Below are 17,090 nucleotides of genomic sequence, written 5' to 3'. Positions count from 1 at the left end.
CGATACAGTGTATAATGGGGGGGCTCTGAGGAGGCGATACAGTGTATAATGGGGGAGCTCTGAGGAGGCGATACAGTGTATAACGGGGGGGATCTGAGGAGACGATACAGGGTATAATGGATGGGCTCTGAGGACACGATACAGTGTATAATGGGGGGGCTCAGAGCAGGCGATACAGTGTATAATGGGGGGGCTCAGAGGAGGCGATACAGTGTATAATGGGGGGGCTCAGAGGAGGCGATACAGTGTATAATGGGGGGGCTCAGAGGAGGCGATAAAGTGTATAATGGGGGCGCTCAGAGGAGACGATACAGGGTATAATGGGGGGGCTCTGAGGAGGCGATACAGTGTATAATGGGGGGTCTCTGAGGAGGCAATACAGTGTATAATGGGGGGTCTCTGAGGAGGCAATACAGTGTATAATGGGGGGGTCTCTGAGAAGGCGATACAGTGTATAATGGGCGGTCTCTGAGGAGACAGTACTGTGTGCAATGGAGGGACCCCAAAGAGATGATGCTGGGTACATTGAGGGAGGTTAGGGTGGTTAATACTTTGTGCAATAGAGGAGCCTTGGTGGGGACAATGGTGTGAGCAATGGAGGGGCTCTGAGGGGATGATGCAGTCCAGTGTGTACAATGCATGAGCTCCAGAATGAGGAGGATAATATGTTTAGTAGATGGACTCGCAGGCGTAATACGTAAGCTGGTTACAGCCATACATGGCTGCTTCCTGATAAGGTGGTAAGCCTTGTCGGCCCCCCACCACCTAATATTTTTCAAACGAAAGAGCCGAGTGAAAATTTGCTGGTCAAACAGCAGCTGCATCCAATCGGATGTCAGAATACAATTGCCCTGCAAAGAAATGTGTCCATCTACGAAGGAACGGACTATCAGTGTATGGCCTGTCATAGTGCAGTGAGGGGGGGGTCGGGGGTCACAGTACTATGTAAAATTGGGGGGGGGCAATGCTTTGTACAATGGAGGGGTTCTGAAAGGGCAATACTGTGCACAATGATGTGGCTTTGGGGGGGTAGATACTGTGTGTAATGCAGGGTTTTCGGGATCGTGTTACTCTGTACTGATCCCCTGAGTTCCGGCATTACCTGTTTTTCCGGTGGTGTGTATGACCTTCACCCTATAGTAGTATTGGAATTATCCTCTGGTGGCTACTAGTTGTAACTGCACTGCATTTCTCTGCTGCTGTCGGTCATCTGATATTCCTGGTATACAATCGTTTGCAGAGATTTTAGCGTGTCTATAAAAGTATATCATATAATTGCACATTTGTAGTGAGGAATACACAGGTCTATAGTAACACATGTCAATGTCCTCTTCCTGCACAGGTATCTGATCCCATGCAATCATGTCATGCTGAGTCAGAGAAGAGCCGTGAAGGACTTAGATCTTTATTCCAAGACTGCCGATAAATTCCTCTCCCTCGTCCCGCTATGTTGCCGCAAAGAACGCCTGGTCTGCGCGGAGAGAGAGGAGGAGCATGCCACCTGGTCCAAAGGTGAGAGAATGCGAGAGACCGGTGTTGTGCTGAATGTCGTATGATGAGATGGGTGAAGACTGCGCCTATAGCGGAGAGCTGTGCGTCATGTGATGAGGTGGGTGGACCCAGCGTCTATAGTGGAGAGCTGTGCGTCATGTGATGAGCTGGGTGGACCCAGCGTCTATAGTGGAGAGCTGTGCGTCATGTGATGAGGTGGATGGCCCTAGCGCCTATAGTGGAGAGCTGTGCGTCATGTGGTGGGTGGACCTAATGCCTATAGTGAAGAGCTGTGCCTCATGTGATGAGGTGGGTGGCCCTAGCGCCTATAGTGAAGAGCTGTGCGTCATGTAATAAGGTGGGTGGCCCTAGCACCTATAGCGGAGAGCTGTGCGTCATGTGATGAGGTGGATGGCCCTAGCGCCTATAGCGGAGAGCTGTGCGTCATGTGGTGGGTGGATCTAGCGCCTATAGTGAAGAGCTGTGCCTCATGTGATGAGGTGGGTGGCCCTAGCGCCTATAGTGAAGAGCTGTGCTCATGTGATGAGGTGGGTGGACCCAGCGCCTATAGCGGAGAGCTGTGCTCATGTGATGAGGTGGGTGGCCCTAGCGCCTATAGTGAAGAGCTGTGCGTCATGTAATGAGGTGGGTGGACCCAGCGCCTATAGCGGAGAGCTGTGCGTCATGTGATGAGATGGGTGGACCCAGCACCTATAGCAGAGAGCTGCACGTCATGTGATGAGGTGGGTGGACCTAGCACCTATAGCAGAGAGCTGCGCGCCATGTGATGAGGTGGGTGGACCCAGCGTCTATAGCGGAGAGCTGTGCGTCACGTGATGAGGTGGGTGGAGAGTTGTGCGTCACGTGATGAGGTGGGTGGAGAGTTGTGCGTCACGTGATGAGGTGGGTGGAGAGTTGTGCGTCACGTGATGAGGTGGGTGGAGAGTTGTGTGCGTCACGCGATGAGCTGGGTGGAGAGTTGTGTGTGTGTGTGTGTGTGTGTGTGTGTGTCATGTGATGAGGTGGGTGGAGAGTTGTGTGTGTCATGTGATGAGGTGGGTGGAGAGTTGTGTGTGTCATGTGATGAGGTGGGTGGAGAGTTGTGTGTGTCATGTGATGAGGTGGGTGGAGAGTTGTGTGTGTCATGTGATGAGGTGGGTGGAGAGTTGTGTGCGTCACGCGATGAGCTGGGTGGAGAGTTGTGTGTGTGTGTGTGTGTGTGTGTGTGTCATGTGATGAGGTGGGTGGAGAGTTGTGTGTGTCATGTGATGAGGTGGGTGGAGAGTTGTGTGTGTCATGTGATGAGGTGGGTGGAGAGTTGTGCGTGTCACGTGATGAGGTGGCTGGAGAGTTGTGCGTGTCATGTGATGAGGTGGGTGGAGTGTTGTGCGTGTCATGTGATGAGGTGGGTGGAGTGTTGTGTGCGTCATGTGATGAGGTGGGTGGAGTGTTGTGTGCGTCATGTGATGAGGTGGCTGGAGAGTTGTGCGTGTCATGTGATGAGGTGGGTGGAGTGTTGTGCGTGTCATGTGATGAGGTGGGTGGAGTGTTGTGTGCGTCATGTGATGAGGTGGGTGGAGAGTTGTGCGTGTCATGTGATGAGGTGGGTGGAGAGTTGTGCGTGTCATGTGATGAGGTGGGTGGAGAGTTGTGCGTGTCATGTGATGAGGTGGGTGGAGAGTTGTGCGTGTCATGTGATGAGGTGGCTGGAGAGTTGTGCGTGTCATGTGATGAGGTGGCTGGAGAGTTGTGCGTGTCATGTGATGAGGTGGGTGGAGAGTTGTGCGTGTCATGTGATGAGGTGGGTGGAGAGTTGTGTGTGTGTGTGTGTGTGTGTGTGTGTCATGTGATGAGGTGGGTGGAGAGTTGTGTGTGTCATGTGATGAGGTGGGTGGAGAGTTGTGTGTGTGTGTGTGTGTGTGTGTGTGTGTGTCATGTGATGAGGTGGGTGGAGAGTTGTGTGTGTCATGTGATGAGGTGGGTGGAGAGTTGTGTGTGTGTGTGTGTGTGTCATGTGATGAGGTGGGTGGAGAGTTGTGTGTGTCATGTGATGAGGTGGGTGGAGAGTTGTGTGTGTGTGTGTGTGTGTGTGTGTGTGTCATGTGATGAGGTGGGTGGAGAGTTGTGTGTGTGTGTCATGTGATGAGGTGGGTGGAGAGTTGTGTGTGTCATGTGATGAGGTGGGTGGAGAGTTGTGTGTGTCATGTGATGAGGTGGGTGGAGAGTTGTGCGTGTCATGTGATGAGGTGGCTGGAGAGTTGTGCGTGTCATGTGATGAGGTGGGTGGAGTGTTGTGTGCGTCATGTGATGAGGTAGGTGGGCCCTTATAGTGAAGAACACTATGCATTGGGTTTTCTTTGGGAAAGCGGTACATACCTGAAGAGAAAATGATCAGTGTGTCTCTCTTTGCAGCTCATGGGAGCCCGAGCATTGATACGTCATCTGTCAACACTGTGCCAAAACCCTCCACCCCGTCACGGATGGGTTTCTTCATGCGTCAGACCCCCGAGAGCCCCTCCCAGAGGTCCTCCAGCTTCTCCTCCCCGGCGGAGTCCACCTTAGGAAGTCCTCGCCATGGCTCTTTATCTTGGGACGAAGTGGCCGAGTTGGATTCAAATTATTTAGAGTACCTCCAGGAAGCCCGGGCCGGGATAGACCGATGTACTCGGGCCTGTCGGGTCTGGTCGGCTCCCTATGATGGGGAGGAACCCAGCCCCCGCAGCCTCTCCCCATCTACTCCAGAAGAAGTCGCGGTGTCACCGGACTACTTCTCCCCACCCGCCCCTTCCTCCAGAACCCAAGAGGGCAAAGAGCGGGAGGGGCGGAGGCACAACGTCACCCCGAGGACTAAGAAAAGAAGCTTGCAGGAGGAGGAGGAGGAGGAAGGGCAGGGAGCGGGAGGTCAGGGAGGGATGGTAGACGGAGGAGCCGCAGAAACATCTCATGATGGTAACGCAGGACCCGTTCTCATGAATGGCTCCATGGCGGAGGAACAGGGGTACGTGGGGGGTGCGCAGCGGGTGGCCGCACATCCCGGGCGCACGGAAGACGTGGAAGTGAAGAAAGTGAAACGTGAACCGGCGGAGGAGAGCCGACGCTCCAGGACGGAGGGAGAGGAACTGGCGATGGGTACGGAGAACGGACCAGAGGAGAGAGGTGGTGGCCCTCACAGAGATCCGCAGCACTGGGCATCCTCTAAGTGGGAGACGGCAGAGTCTGTAGACAGCCTGATAGACGAACTCCTAGACCGCGCCCCGGCCGAGGCCAACGGGACTCATCTGAGCATTGAAAAGCTGGGGGAGGAGCTGAAGGAGATGGAGGACAGCATGAGGGGGGTGGCTGTGCAAGAAGAGCCGACGGAGAGACATATGAGGGTCCCTTCTGAGGAGGAAGAGGATGGAGATATCATCAGCAGAGAGATAGAAAACACTAAGAGCAGATCCGATTCCCTGACCCTCCTCCTGAGCAGTCCTCTGAGAGCCCAGACCAGCATTCAGCCTTATACCGGTGAGTCCTCCCGCTGCCTGCGATTGGGGCCCCCTGGTGGTCCCTCCTGGAACTCAAAGCTGAAGTCCAGCCTTCCCTTCAGTCTCGCAATGATTGTTGAGGCTTCCTCTCCTGGACTCTGATTTCATTGTGAGCTCCTCCCAATGTGCATTAGAAGCTGCAGCTTCTGCATCATCTAGCCCTTTCCTCCCCAGCTTTACTGTCCCTGAACCCTCCCCTTTCTTTAGATGAATTTCTGTTTTTTTTTTTATTTTTTTAAATTTTTGGACGCTCAGCATCGGGTGTGGACGTTACAGCCTGCCTAGGAACAACCGCTCCTCCAGACTGACATCCGCACATCAAGGCCCTTTTTTTTTTATATTTGCTTCCTAGAGCCGGTGTTCTGCCATATAGTGTCCGGGCATCATCTAGTGTCCGGGCATCATATAGTGTCCGCCCCGTACTGTGCATGCGCAGTACGGAGCAGACGAAGCTTTGGAAAATCTCCAAAGCTGAACGGCGCCTGCGCCGTGAGTGGAGGTGGTGGCCCCACCATCCAAGCGGACATAGGGTTGTGAATATTAGAGGGCCCCTTCGCTCGCCCACGCTTCGGGCTCGGCCTCACTACACTCGGCTCTTTTTTATATTCCTACTCTATGTCCACTTGGATGGTGGGGGCTAGAACCTGGACTCACGGCGCAGGCGCCGTTCATCCTCTGCAATTTTCGGAATCTGTGTGTGCTGTGTACTGCGCAGTACGCAGCGGACACTTTTGGATGGAGGACCTTATATGATAGGACACCGGCCCGCTGCTCGTATGAGGACTAAGGGCTCTTGGGGGGGGAAAAGTACTTGAGGCAAGGTAAAAAATAAAATAGCAAGGACTAAATACCAGCAGAGAACAGGTTAAAAATAAAAAAATGCTAATTAGTTGAAAGGGAACTGCTGCCTCTACTTATTACTTCCACCTAGGTGCAGTGCATGGGTATAGAAAAAGTGGAGTAGGAATTTGGCGCTGTTCAGAAAACTTTAGTGAAGAAAATATAAAAAGTGAAAAGATAAAAGTGCGTAAGAATCCCAATCGTGACAATAGTGATAGATAAGAATAAAAATATTGATGTATCCTATATAAAAGTCTGTCCAGCAGAGAAAAAAAAAATGTGAACTACACCCGTGCAAACATAATACTTAACCACTTTCAGACCGGACCAATTTGCTGGTCAAAGACCAGACCACTTTTTGCGATTCGGCACTGCGTCGCTTTAACTGACAATTGCGCGGTCGTGCGACGTGGCTCCCAAACAAAATTGACGTCCTTTTTTTCCCACAAATAGAGCTTTCTTTTGGTGGTATTTGATCACCTCTGCGTTTTTTATTTTTTGCGCTATAAACAAAAATAGAGCGACAATTTTGAAAAAAAACGCATTATTTTTTACTTTTTGTTATAATAAATATCCCCCAAAAATATATAAAAAAACATTTTTTTCCCTCAGTTTAGGCCGATACGTATTCTTCTACATATTTTTGGTAAAAAAAATCGCAATAAGCGATTATTGATTGGTTTGCGCAAAAGTTATAGCGTTTACAAAATAGGGATAGTTTTATAGCATTTTTATTAATAATTTTTTATTATTTTTTTTTTTACTAGTAATGGCGGCGATCTGCGATTTTTTTATTGTGACTGCGACATTGTGGGGGACCCATCGGACATTTTTGACACATTTTTGGGACCATTGTCATTTATACAGTAATCACTGCTATATAAATGCAGTGATTCCTGTGTAAATGACACTGGCAGTGAAAGGGTTAACCAGTGGGTGGCAGTGTAGGGGTTAAGTGTTCCTTGGGGCGTGTTACTAACTGTGGGGGGGTTGGGCTTTCATTTAGTGTACACTGATCTCTGCTCCAATCACATGGAGCAGAGATCAGCGTCACTAGTTGCTAGGCAGAATGTGAAAATGTTGTTATACAGCATTTCCTCCATTCGGCCACTCCGTGAGACAATCGCGGGGATGCCCGCGGCGATCGAGTCCGCGGGTCCCGCGACCGGACTCACGGGGGTCCCGACCAGCGCGGGAGCGCGCCGCCGGCGGCACGCTCCCGATGGCACGGCGGCAACGAATATTGGACGTTCATGTACGCCAATATGCCTGCCCGTGCCATGCTGTCGACGTACATCAGCGTGCGCTGGTCGGGAAGTGGTTAATAATTGAGACAATATAGTAGGGCCGAAACAACTAATCGATTATGAAATGAATCGATTACTATTTTCATAATCGATTAATCGGCCAGTAACATAATGGGGGTTAAAAAAAAAACTAAAATGAGCCCTTTATAGTACAAAAACAGCAAATAATCGCTACTGTAAATATTACTTTCACAGTTCTACAGTAAAAAAAAATAAACCCCTTTACATTAGTGATTATCTGCTTTTTTTTTTGTACTATAAGACCCCTTTCACACTGGGGCGTTTTTCAGGCGCTTTAGCGTTAAAAAAAAAAAAAAAGCGCCTGTAAAGCGCTTGAAAGAAGCCTTCATCTGCAGTCCCAATGTGAAAGCCCCGAGTGCTTTAAGAGCCCTTTCACAATGTCAGCGCCCAAAAAAAACGCTCGTAAAGCGCCGCTTAAACTAGCAGCGCTTTACCAGCGTTTTTTTTTTTTCGAGCGCTATTGGGGGGCACTTTTAACCCCCTGTGCTAGTGGCCAAATAAAGGGTTAAAAGCGCCCACAAAGCGCTGCTGCCAATAGCGCTTTTCAGGCGTTTTTACTGGCGCTTCCCATTAATTTCAATGGGAAGGGGGCTGTTTAGGAGCGTTTGTATTCACCGCTCCAAAAGCGCTGCAAAGAAGCTGCTTGCAGGACTTTTTTTTTTGACGCCCCCCTGCCAGCGCAACGCCTCGGTGTGGAAGCACTCGGGGCTTTTACATTGGGATTGCAGTTGCGCGCTTCTTTCAGGCGCTTTACAGGCGCTTTTTTTTAACGCTAATGCGCCTGAAAAACGCCCCAGTGTGAAAGGGGTCTAAAGGGCTAACTTTCGTTTTTTTTTAACCCCATTATGTTACTAAACGTCTCAGACCTGGTTCACATCTCTGTGTTTTTTGGTACTTTTTGCAGAAACGCACTACAGTTGATTTACATGGTTTCCTGTGGGACACGTTCACATCTGTGCTTTTTTTTCAGCCGCTGGGTATTTAGAAAAGATTTGATCTCTGAGTCTGATATTTACCAGATTCACCCTTTAATAGTATATACCAGGGATAAGCAATTAGCGGACCTCCAGCTGTTGCAGAACTACAAGTCCCATGAGGCATAGCAAGACTCTGACAGCCACAAGCATGACACCCAGAGGCAGAGGCATGATGGGACTTGTAGTTTTGAAACAGCTGGAGGTCCGCTAATTGCAGATCCCTGGTATATACAGTATATATCCTTTAATAGTATAAACAGTATATCTCCTCTAATAGTGGTATATACAGTATATATCTGCTAATAGTATATACAGTATACTTACCATATAGTTGGTTATTTTTATTTTTTACCACTGCATACAGAGATATTTAAGAATAAATTGCCTTTTTTTTAAAAACCTTACATATTAGGTAAATTATACCACACTTTTTCTTAAGATTATTAACCGATTATTCAAAACAATAATCGGGCAACTAATCGATTATGAAAATAATCATTAGTTGCAGCCCTACAATATAGTTAAAGCGGAGGTCCACCCTAAAGTGGAGCTTCTGCCCATTGGAACCCTCCCCCCCCCTCCGGCACCACAATTGGCACCTTTCAGGGGGGAGGGGGGTGCAGGTACCTGTACAGTACAGGTATCTGCACCCACTTCCGGGATAGTTCTCTGCGGAAAGGGGCGTGAATCTACGCCCCTTTCCGAAAGTCCCCCCGCTGCCTGCTGGGAAACACACAGATCCCAGAGGCAGCGGGGACCATCCTTATTGCGTAGCGAGACTCGCGCAGTAGGGAACCGGGAAATGAAGCCGAAAGGCTCCACTTCCTGATTCCCATACCCAAGATGGCGGCGGCAGCACCCCGAGAGACGATCGAGAGATCGGCTTCGGGGTGCCGACATCGCGGGCGCACTGGGCGGGTAAGTGTCCTTATTTTAAAAGTCAGCAGCTGCAGTATTTGTAGCTGCTGGCTTTAAAAAAAAAAAAAAAAAAAAAGAAACGCGAACTCCCGCTTTAATATTTGATGATGGTCTGTAAATAAATATGCAGATATTAGACGGCACACTAGTTAATCCAAAAATAGTGCATTTAAATTCATCAATCCTGCAAACGTCAGTCCAAAAAAAAAAAATATATATATATATAAATAGTAAAAAGTATGAATAAATAAATAACCATATCCATAAAGTGCTCTTGTGCCAGTGAAAAAGAAGCAGCGACATCGATATTCTTCACTTCCCAAGGTGATCACAGCAAACGTGTGTTTTATCCGTCCCCCCCCCCCCCCCCCCCTCCCAATGTGATTGCACTCGCCGGAAAAAAAAAAAAATCACCCCTCCCTCCTGTGGTCTGAGGCACGCTCCAGATGACGTCAGAGTGACGAAACGCATAGGGCGGGGCTAGTACACGTCTCTGCGTCACTCGCTAGTGTCGGCAATATTGTTTTTTTTTTTTTCAATCTAACCAAATGTGAGTAACTTTTTTTTTTTTTTTTTTTTTTATATTTACAATAAACATTACAATACAGTACTACACTATATTGGAATTCCTCTCTTTTATGATACTTGATGGAAGCATTTTTTTATAAGGTGGACGGGGAAGCCTCTAAACTGCTACACAGTGGCATATATATATACTGTGAGAGCCTCAGACCCCGGGAGGGGGGTGAATTTTTTCCGGTGAGGGGGGGGGGGGGGACGGATAAAAACGCACGTTTGCTGTGATCACCTTGGGAAGTGAAGAATATCGATGTCGCTGCTTCTTTTTCACAAGAGCACTTTATGGGCTTTATTTATTTATTCATACTTTTTACTATTTATTTTATTTTTTGGGGCTGACATTTGCAGGATCGATGAATTTTAAATGCATTAATTTGGATTCACTAGTGTGCGGTCTGATATCTGTGTATTTATTTACAGACCATCATATCGTAGGTGGTCTGCGGGTCACATTGTTTCAAATATTAACTATATTGTCTCAATGATTAAGTATTATGTTTGTACGGGTGTACTTCACGTTTTTCTCATTGGTATTGGCATCTGGTGGGCACAGATTTATATAGGATACATCAATATTTTTATTCTTATCTATCACTATTGTCACGATTGGGATTCTTACACTCTTCTATCTTTTCACTTTTTATATTTTCTTCACTGAAGTTTTCTGAACAGCGCCGATTCCTACTCCACTTTTTCTATACTTGAGGTTTGGTGCTGGGATGCTTTAACCCGTTTCTGCCCATTCTATAGCCGAAAGACGGCTACAGCGCGGCTCTCCGGTTCCGGGAAAGACATCCATGGACATCCTCCCACGTGTAAGCCCCCCCGACCCCCCCCCCCCCTGGGGCATGCATCGGGTGCGCTCTGTGACTACAGCCAATCGTGGTAAAAGGTCAATCACAGTGGCCCTTTACCATGTGATCGGCTGTGTCCAGTCACAGATAATCACATGTAAACAGACTTGCCGGATATTGACATTCGTTTCCTCACACATTGTCTCTGTGTGAGGAAAGGTGAGCCAATAACTGGCAAGCCTGACCGGTTACAGTGAGTGCATTGTTACACTGATCATCAGCGCCCATCAGTGCAGCTTCATCAGAACAGCCTTGTCATTCCCCATCAGTACAGCCTCAGTGCCCATCAGAGCAGCCTTTGTCATCACCCATCAGTACAGCTTCATCAGAGAAGCCTTGTCATTGCCCATCAGTACAGCCTCATCAGCGCCCATCTGTACAGCTTCATTGGAGCAGTCTCCTCAGCGCCCATCAGTACAGCTTCATCAGAGCAGCCTCATCAGCATCCATCAGTGCAGCTTTGTCAGCACCCATCAGAGCAGCCTCATCAGTGCAGGCTCATTAGCGCCCATCAGTGCAGGCTCATTAGCGCCCATCAGTGCAGCTTTGTCAGCGCCCATCAGAGCAGCCTCATCAGTGCAGCCTCATCAGAACATCCTCATCAGCGCCTAGAGGCGATTCGGTTCGCATTGTGCGCTATACAAGTATTTCATTCATTCATTAGCGCCCATCAGTGCAGCTTTGTCAGCGCCCATCAGTGCAAGCTCATTTGTGCCCATCGGTGCAAGCTCATTTGTGCCCATCGGTGCAAGCTCATTTGTGCCCATCAGTGCAAGCTCATTTGTGCCCATCAGTGCAAGCTCATTGGCGCCCATCAGTGCAGGCTCATTGGCGCCCATCAGTGCAGGCTCATTGGCGCCCATCAGTGCAGGCTCATTGGCGCCCATCAGTGCAGGCTCATTGGCGCCCATCAGTGCAGGCTCATTGGCGCCCATCAGTGCAGGCTCATTGGCGCCCATCAGTGCAGGCTCATTGGCGCCCATCAGTGCAGGCTCATTGGCGCCCATCAGTGCAGGCTCATTGGCGCCCATCAGTGCAGGCTCATTGGCGCCCATCAGTGCAGGCTCATTGGCGCCCATCAGTGCAGGCTCATTGGCGCCCATCAGTGCAGGCTCATTGGCGCCCATCAGTGCAGGCTCATTGGCGCCCATCAGTGCAGGCTCATTGGCGCCCATCAGTGCAGGCTCATTGGCGCCCATCAGTGCAGGCTCATTGGCGCCCATCAGTGCAGGCTCATTGGCGCCCATCAGTGCAGGCTCATTAGCTCCCATCAGTGCAGCTTTGTCAGTGCCCATCAGAGCAGCCTCATCAGTGCAGCCTCATCAGAACATCCTCATCAGCGCCTAGAGGCGATTCGGTTCGCATTGTGCGCTATACAAGTATTTCATTCATTCATTAGCGCCCATCAGTGCAGCTTTGTCAGCGCCCATCAGTGCAAGCTCATTTGTGCCCATCAGTGCAAGCTCATTTGTGCCCATCAGTGCAAGCTCATTTGTGCCCATCAGTGCAAGCTCATTTGTGCCCATCAGTGCAAGCTCATTTGTGCCCATCAGTGCAAGCTCATTGGCGCCCATCAGTGCAGGCTCATTGGCGCCCATCAGTGCAGGCTCATTGGCGCCCATCAGTGCAGGCTCATTAGCGCCCATCAGTGCAGCTTTGTCAGCGCCCATCAGAGCAGCCTCATCAGTTCAGCCTCATCAGTGCAGGCTCGTTAGCGCCCATCGTTGCAGCCTCGTTGGCGCCCATCGTTGCAGCCTCGTTGGCGCCCATCGTTGCAGCCTCGTTGGCGCCCATCGTTGCAGCCTCGTTGGCGCCCATCGGTGCAGGCTCGTTGGCGCCCATGGGTGCATTCCCGTTGGCGCCCATGGGTGCATTCCCGTTGGCGCCCATGGGTGCAGGCCTGTTGACGCCCATTGGTGCTGGCCCGTTGGTGCCCATGGGTGCAGGCTCCTTAGCGCCTATCAGTAAAGAAAAGAAATTACTTATTTGCAAAATTTTATAATAAACTTAAGAGTTTTATTTTTCATAATGTTAGGTCTTTTCTTGCTTGTGTAGTAAAAAAAAAAAAAACCCAGTGGTGATTAAATGGCACCAAAAGAAAGCTTGAGTTAAAAAAAAAAAAAGTGGAGTGGGCGGTATTGAAGTGGTTAAGGATAGAGGTCGACCGATATGGGTTTTTCTCTGGCCGATGCTGATATTTAGAAATCGCGATGGCCGATATATGATGCTTTTTTTTTTTTTATCTTTTATCCCCCCTTCATCTCATAAAACCTAACACACCTTTCCCACTGGGGCGTTTTTCATTCGCTTTTGGGCTAAAAAATAGCGCCTGTAAAGTGCCTGCAAAACGTCTCCCCTGCATTCTGTGTGGAAGCCGAGTGCTGTCACACCGAGGCGATGCGCTGGCAGGACGTTAAAAAAAAAAAAAAAGTCCTACAAGCAGCATCTTTGGAGTGGTGTACACCCCCTCCCCCACCACTCCTGCCCATTGATATGGATGAGCACCGCTGCCGAAGCGCCTGCAATGCGATTTGGCAGCGGCGATTCACGGGCGCATTTAACCCTTTCCTCAGCCACTAGCTGGGTTATAAGCACCCCGCTAGCAGCCGAATAGCACCGCTAAAATGACGCTAAAACGTCGCTAAAACTAGCAGCGTTTTACCGCCAACGCCCGCCTGCTCCAGTGTGAAAGCAGCCTCAAGTAATAAGTGATACAGAAAATTTCTTACATCTAAACATTTATTAAACAAAACAAACATCCAATCACTTCACTTGTTTGTATAATTTAGATTTAAAAAAAAAAAAAAAACTAAATATTAAAGACACAAAAACAGGTACTCAAAACTTTTGGACGAAAAAAAAAATGGGCTAACTTTTCTGTTTTTATAGTTTTATTTTTTTATTTTTTTTAAATCATTAGTGTATTTTTTCCCCAAAAAATTGCGTTTGAAAGACCGCTACACAAATGCCGCGGGACATAAAAATATTGCAACAACCGCTATTTTATTCCCTAGAGTCTCTGCTAGAAAAAAATATATATATATAATGTTTAGGGGTTCCAAGCAGGGGTCGACTGGCGACTCATGGGGCCCCCCTGGGCAATAGGAGATTATGGGGCCACACAGTATACAATCACACAGTATACACAGACATGTTTCTATTGGCTGAGAAGGTACTGGAGAGGCGGGGCAGCTATAATCTCAGGATTTTTAGACCAAAAGGATGTCGGTAAGGGACATTTCAGAGACAGATGTAAAAAAAAAAAAAAAAACACAGATTTTTACATACTGTCCCTGTTTTTACTGAGGCTGGCAACCCTGATGGGGCCCCCTAGTGGCCCGGGGCCCTCGGGCAGTGCCCGAGTGGCCCCCATGGTCAGTCCGCCCCTGGTTCCAAGTGATTTTCTAGCAGAAAATACAGGATTTTTACTTGTAAGCGACAAGTGTCAGAAAAGATTTTAGTCTTTAAATGGTTAAACTGAGAACTCTGCACAGGGGAGTTCAGTCCATTGATAAGTATAAACATTGTATCTCTTTGCTCTTTTCTTGGCAGACTGCCCAGAGAGGAGGAAAGTCGCTCCACTGAAGATTCCAGGCAACTTGCATTGACTTCTATTAGGGCCGGTTCACACTGCAGGCGAGGCGACTCCGACTTGCCTCGCCGCGACCTGCCGCGACCTCAGCGGCAACTTGCAGATGACTTCTGTATAGAAGTCAATGCAAGTCGCCCCGAGGTCGCCCAAAAGTAGTACAGGAACCTTTTTTCTGAGTCGGAGCGACTCGAGTCGCTCCTCTCAGAACGGTTCCATTGTACAGAACGGGGGCGACTTGCGAGGCGAGTCGTGTCGCCTCGCATCGCCCGCTGTGTGAACCGGCTCTTACAGTTAAAGGGGTTGTAAAGGTTTGTTTTTTATTTTCTAAATAGGTTCCTCTAAGCTAGTGCATTGTTGGTTCACTTCTAAATGTTTTTTTTCTTTGTTTTCTTTGTCTGAATTTCTCACTTCCTGTTCCTCCTCAGTAAGCTGTTCTGGCTGACTAACCACCGCTCGGATGATGGTGTGAAGTTTACTGAGGAGAAACAGGAAGTGAGATATTCAGACAAAGAAAAAAAAAACATTTAGAAGGGAAATCGAAGGAAAAGGTAAGTGAACCAACAATGCACTAGCTTAGAGGAACCTATGTAGAAAATAGAAAATTAATCTTTACAACCCCGTTAAAGTCTTTTGCAAGTGTCTTTTTCATCAGCACAATCAGCCGATGCCGATTAATTAAAAAAAAACGCCAAATATTGCCCGATATATATATATATATATATATATATATATATCGGTCGACCTCTAGTTAAGGACGCTAAATACTGCACCCTGCCTCCCTCCCCCCGCCAGCCATGATCTGCCTGTATTGCTAAGCACAGAGACCCAGTGAGGTCTAAAATAAAGTATGTGAAGAGAGTGGAAAGATTTTATCTAAGAGAGAAGTATGGAGTTTTTTTTTATTTTTATTTTTTTGATGATTTATACTTACCTAGGTGGATGCAGCATCTGCCCACCCAACTTCAGCCCGCCGTCTGCTGAAAACGGGTCACAGAAGGAACTGCGGTCCTGTGACACGCAGGAGAAGTAAAGCCTAACAAGCTTTCCCCCGTGTTTCTCCTTTTAAACATGCTGATAGGAGGAGAGAGCAGCGTGACGGAGAGGTGAGCTCCCCCGCTGTGCTGCTTCTGCTGTCACTGTCCAGTCACAGGCTGGGGTTGAATGATGCTGGCCATTAGACTGAGGACATCTTGTGGTGGGAAAGTAGTACAGCGGGAGGGAGCTCCAGATTGAAGTGAATGTTGCAACAAAATCTCTTTGTATATTTAAATGGGCCAAACTTTTTCGCTTTTTGGTTGGAGTTCGGTTGTAGCCCACTTTATGCCCGCCTAAGACATGTGCTGTGGGGGGAGGGGGGGGGGCGTGGCTTTAGCGTCCAGGCATTGCCCATATGCTGGGTGGCCAATGTTGTAGTGCTGAGAGTGCGCTCGCTGCACTCTCCCGGCACAGCTGTGTAAGACGGCTCGTAATCTCCTCTACTGATCAGTATCCAATGGGACGGGCTCCCAATCATGTGACTGCCGTGACCTCCAATCGAATCTCTAGTGGTCATAAATGCCTGCCAGAGGTCCTAATCCTTCCTAAAAAAAAATGAATGACCTGTTAGTATACCATTGCTGCATCCTTCCAAGACGTTTCCCGTTGTTGTCTCCTCAGGACCGTTCATGTCCGTCCTCTTTGCCAAGCTGGAGAACATGCTCACCAACTCTCTGTACGTGAATTTCCTGCTGACCGGCATCATAACTCAGCTGGCCTGTCACCCGCAGCCCCTCCTCCGCTCCTTCCTGCTCAACACCAACATGGTGTTCCAGCCCAGCGTCAAGTCTCTGGTGCAGGTGAGTTCTTTCAGTCTACACTGGCTTTAACATGGGCGGGGGGGGGGGGTGGCCAGAAACCGGGTGTATGGATGTTCCTCAGCCCGTAATAAGAGATGGGGGGGGGGGGAGGAGAAACAGCAGGACACTGATCTTCCTAGTGAAAGGCTGTGGAGTTAGGGGGGGGGAAGTGTCAGGACAAGTGTGATCGTTGGAGAAGAGCAGGTTGAGTTCCCAGCACAGCTAGAGAACTGACCACGGTGTGCTCTCCTTCTTAGTGTGGTCAGTTTTTATTAGGGAAGCAGAGGGACTGGCAGGAACACCGCGGATTTCACACAAAGGAAGCAACTAAAGGTAAAGCAATAAAATGGTACAGCCGCCACATATCAGGAATATGAAGTGTTTACATAACTCTTTTTGGAAGCACTGAGGCCGCTGTCGCACTGCCTGCAATGCTGCATCTTTGGGGCTCGTTCAGAAAACGCGCCGAAAACACGGGAAATAACAGAAAGTCTATGGGAAGTCGCAGGCGCGGCCCTTGTGATACATACTACAACCTTCGCATGGCGGGGGGAGGGCAGTCCCCTTGTTGGGCATTGCTGATCGTGCGCCCCTCTCTCTCTCTCCCGCAGGTCCTCGGCTCTGTGAAGAATAAGATCGAAGCCTTTGCCGCCTCTCAGGAGGATTTCCCCACCCTACTCTTCAAAGCAAAGAAGTTCCTGATTGCCCGAGGAAAATTGGACTGGAGCGAGGGGCCCAACTCTGTCCCCGCCCTGCGCCGCTCTGACACTATGGGTAAGTGACCTCCTGTGATCACTGTTACAACCAATGACAGTGTTACTAAGGAAAGTGAACCGCACTGCTGTAAGCTTCCTATGTACAATCCTCGGGTTCAATATTTGCGGCAGCTGGCGGTTCCAGAAGAGTGCTTGACCCTCTGGAACTGACACAGACGCACGACAGTTAGGGCCGCGCTCTGAAGGCATCAACCATATTGTTTGTTCTGCTACGCCGGACCGCATGGACCACACCCACCGGTGCGTTTCACCTGGATCAGGCTTAATCATATAGGTCAGGGCTCAAAATTTCAAGTCCTGAGACACTAACCAGGCCTGAAGAGTTACGCTCCACCAGTTGCCCCACCCGACCCCTACCGCGCCCCGCCCCTAA

General features: G+C 49.1%; 1 protein-coding gene across 1 annotated transcript in view; it reads left to right on the top strand.

Annotated features, from left to right (window-relative positions):
• The window catches only part of LOC143973738 (FHF complex subunit HOOK-interacting protein 1B-like), a 111,153-nt gene that overhangs the window by 78,124 nt on the left and 15,939 nt on the right, over nucleotides 1-17,090 (top strand). Inside the window, exons 9-12 of the mRNA XM_077474574.1 lie at nucleotides 1,343-1,512; nucleotides 3,904-4,998; nucleotides 15,763-15,941; nucleotides 16,553-16,715. Coding sequence (XP_077330700.1) covers nucleotides 1,343-1,512; nucleotides 3,904-4,998; nucleotides 15,763-15,941; nucleotides 16,553-16,715 — 1,607 coding nt within the window. The remainder of the gene's footprint in view (nucleotides 1-1,342; nucleotides 1,513-3,903; nucleotides 4,999-15,762; nucleotides 15,942-16,552; nucleotides 16,716-17,090) is intronic.

This window comes from Lithobates pipiens, unplaced genomic scaffold (genome assembly GCF_037356315.1).
Source record: "Lithobates pipiens isolate NorthernLeopardFrog02 unplaced genomic scaffold, aLitPip1_a1.2 Scaffold_94, whole genome shotgun sequence".
Taxonomy (NCBI): domain Eukaryota; kingdom Metazoa; phylum Chordata; class Amphibia; order Anura; family Ranidae; genus Lithobates; species Lithobates pipiens.
The sequence above is the reverse complement of the archived record's forward strand: the minus strand, read 5'-3'. Positions and strand labels throughout refer to the sequence as shown.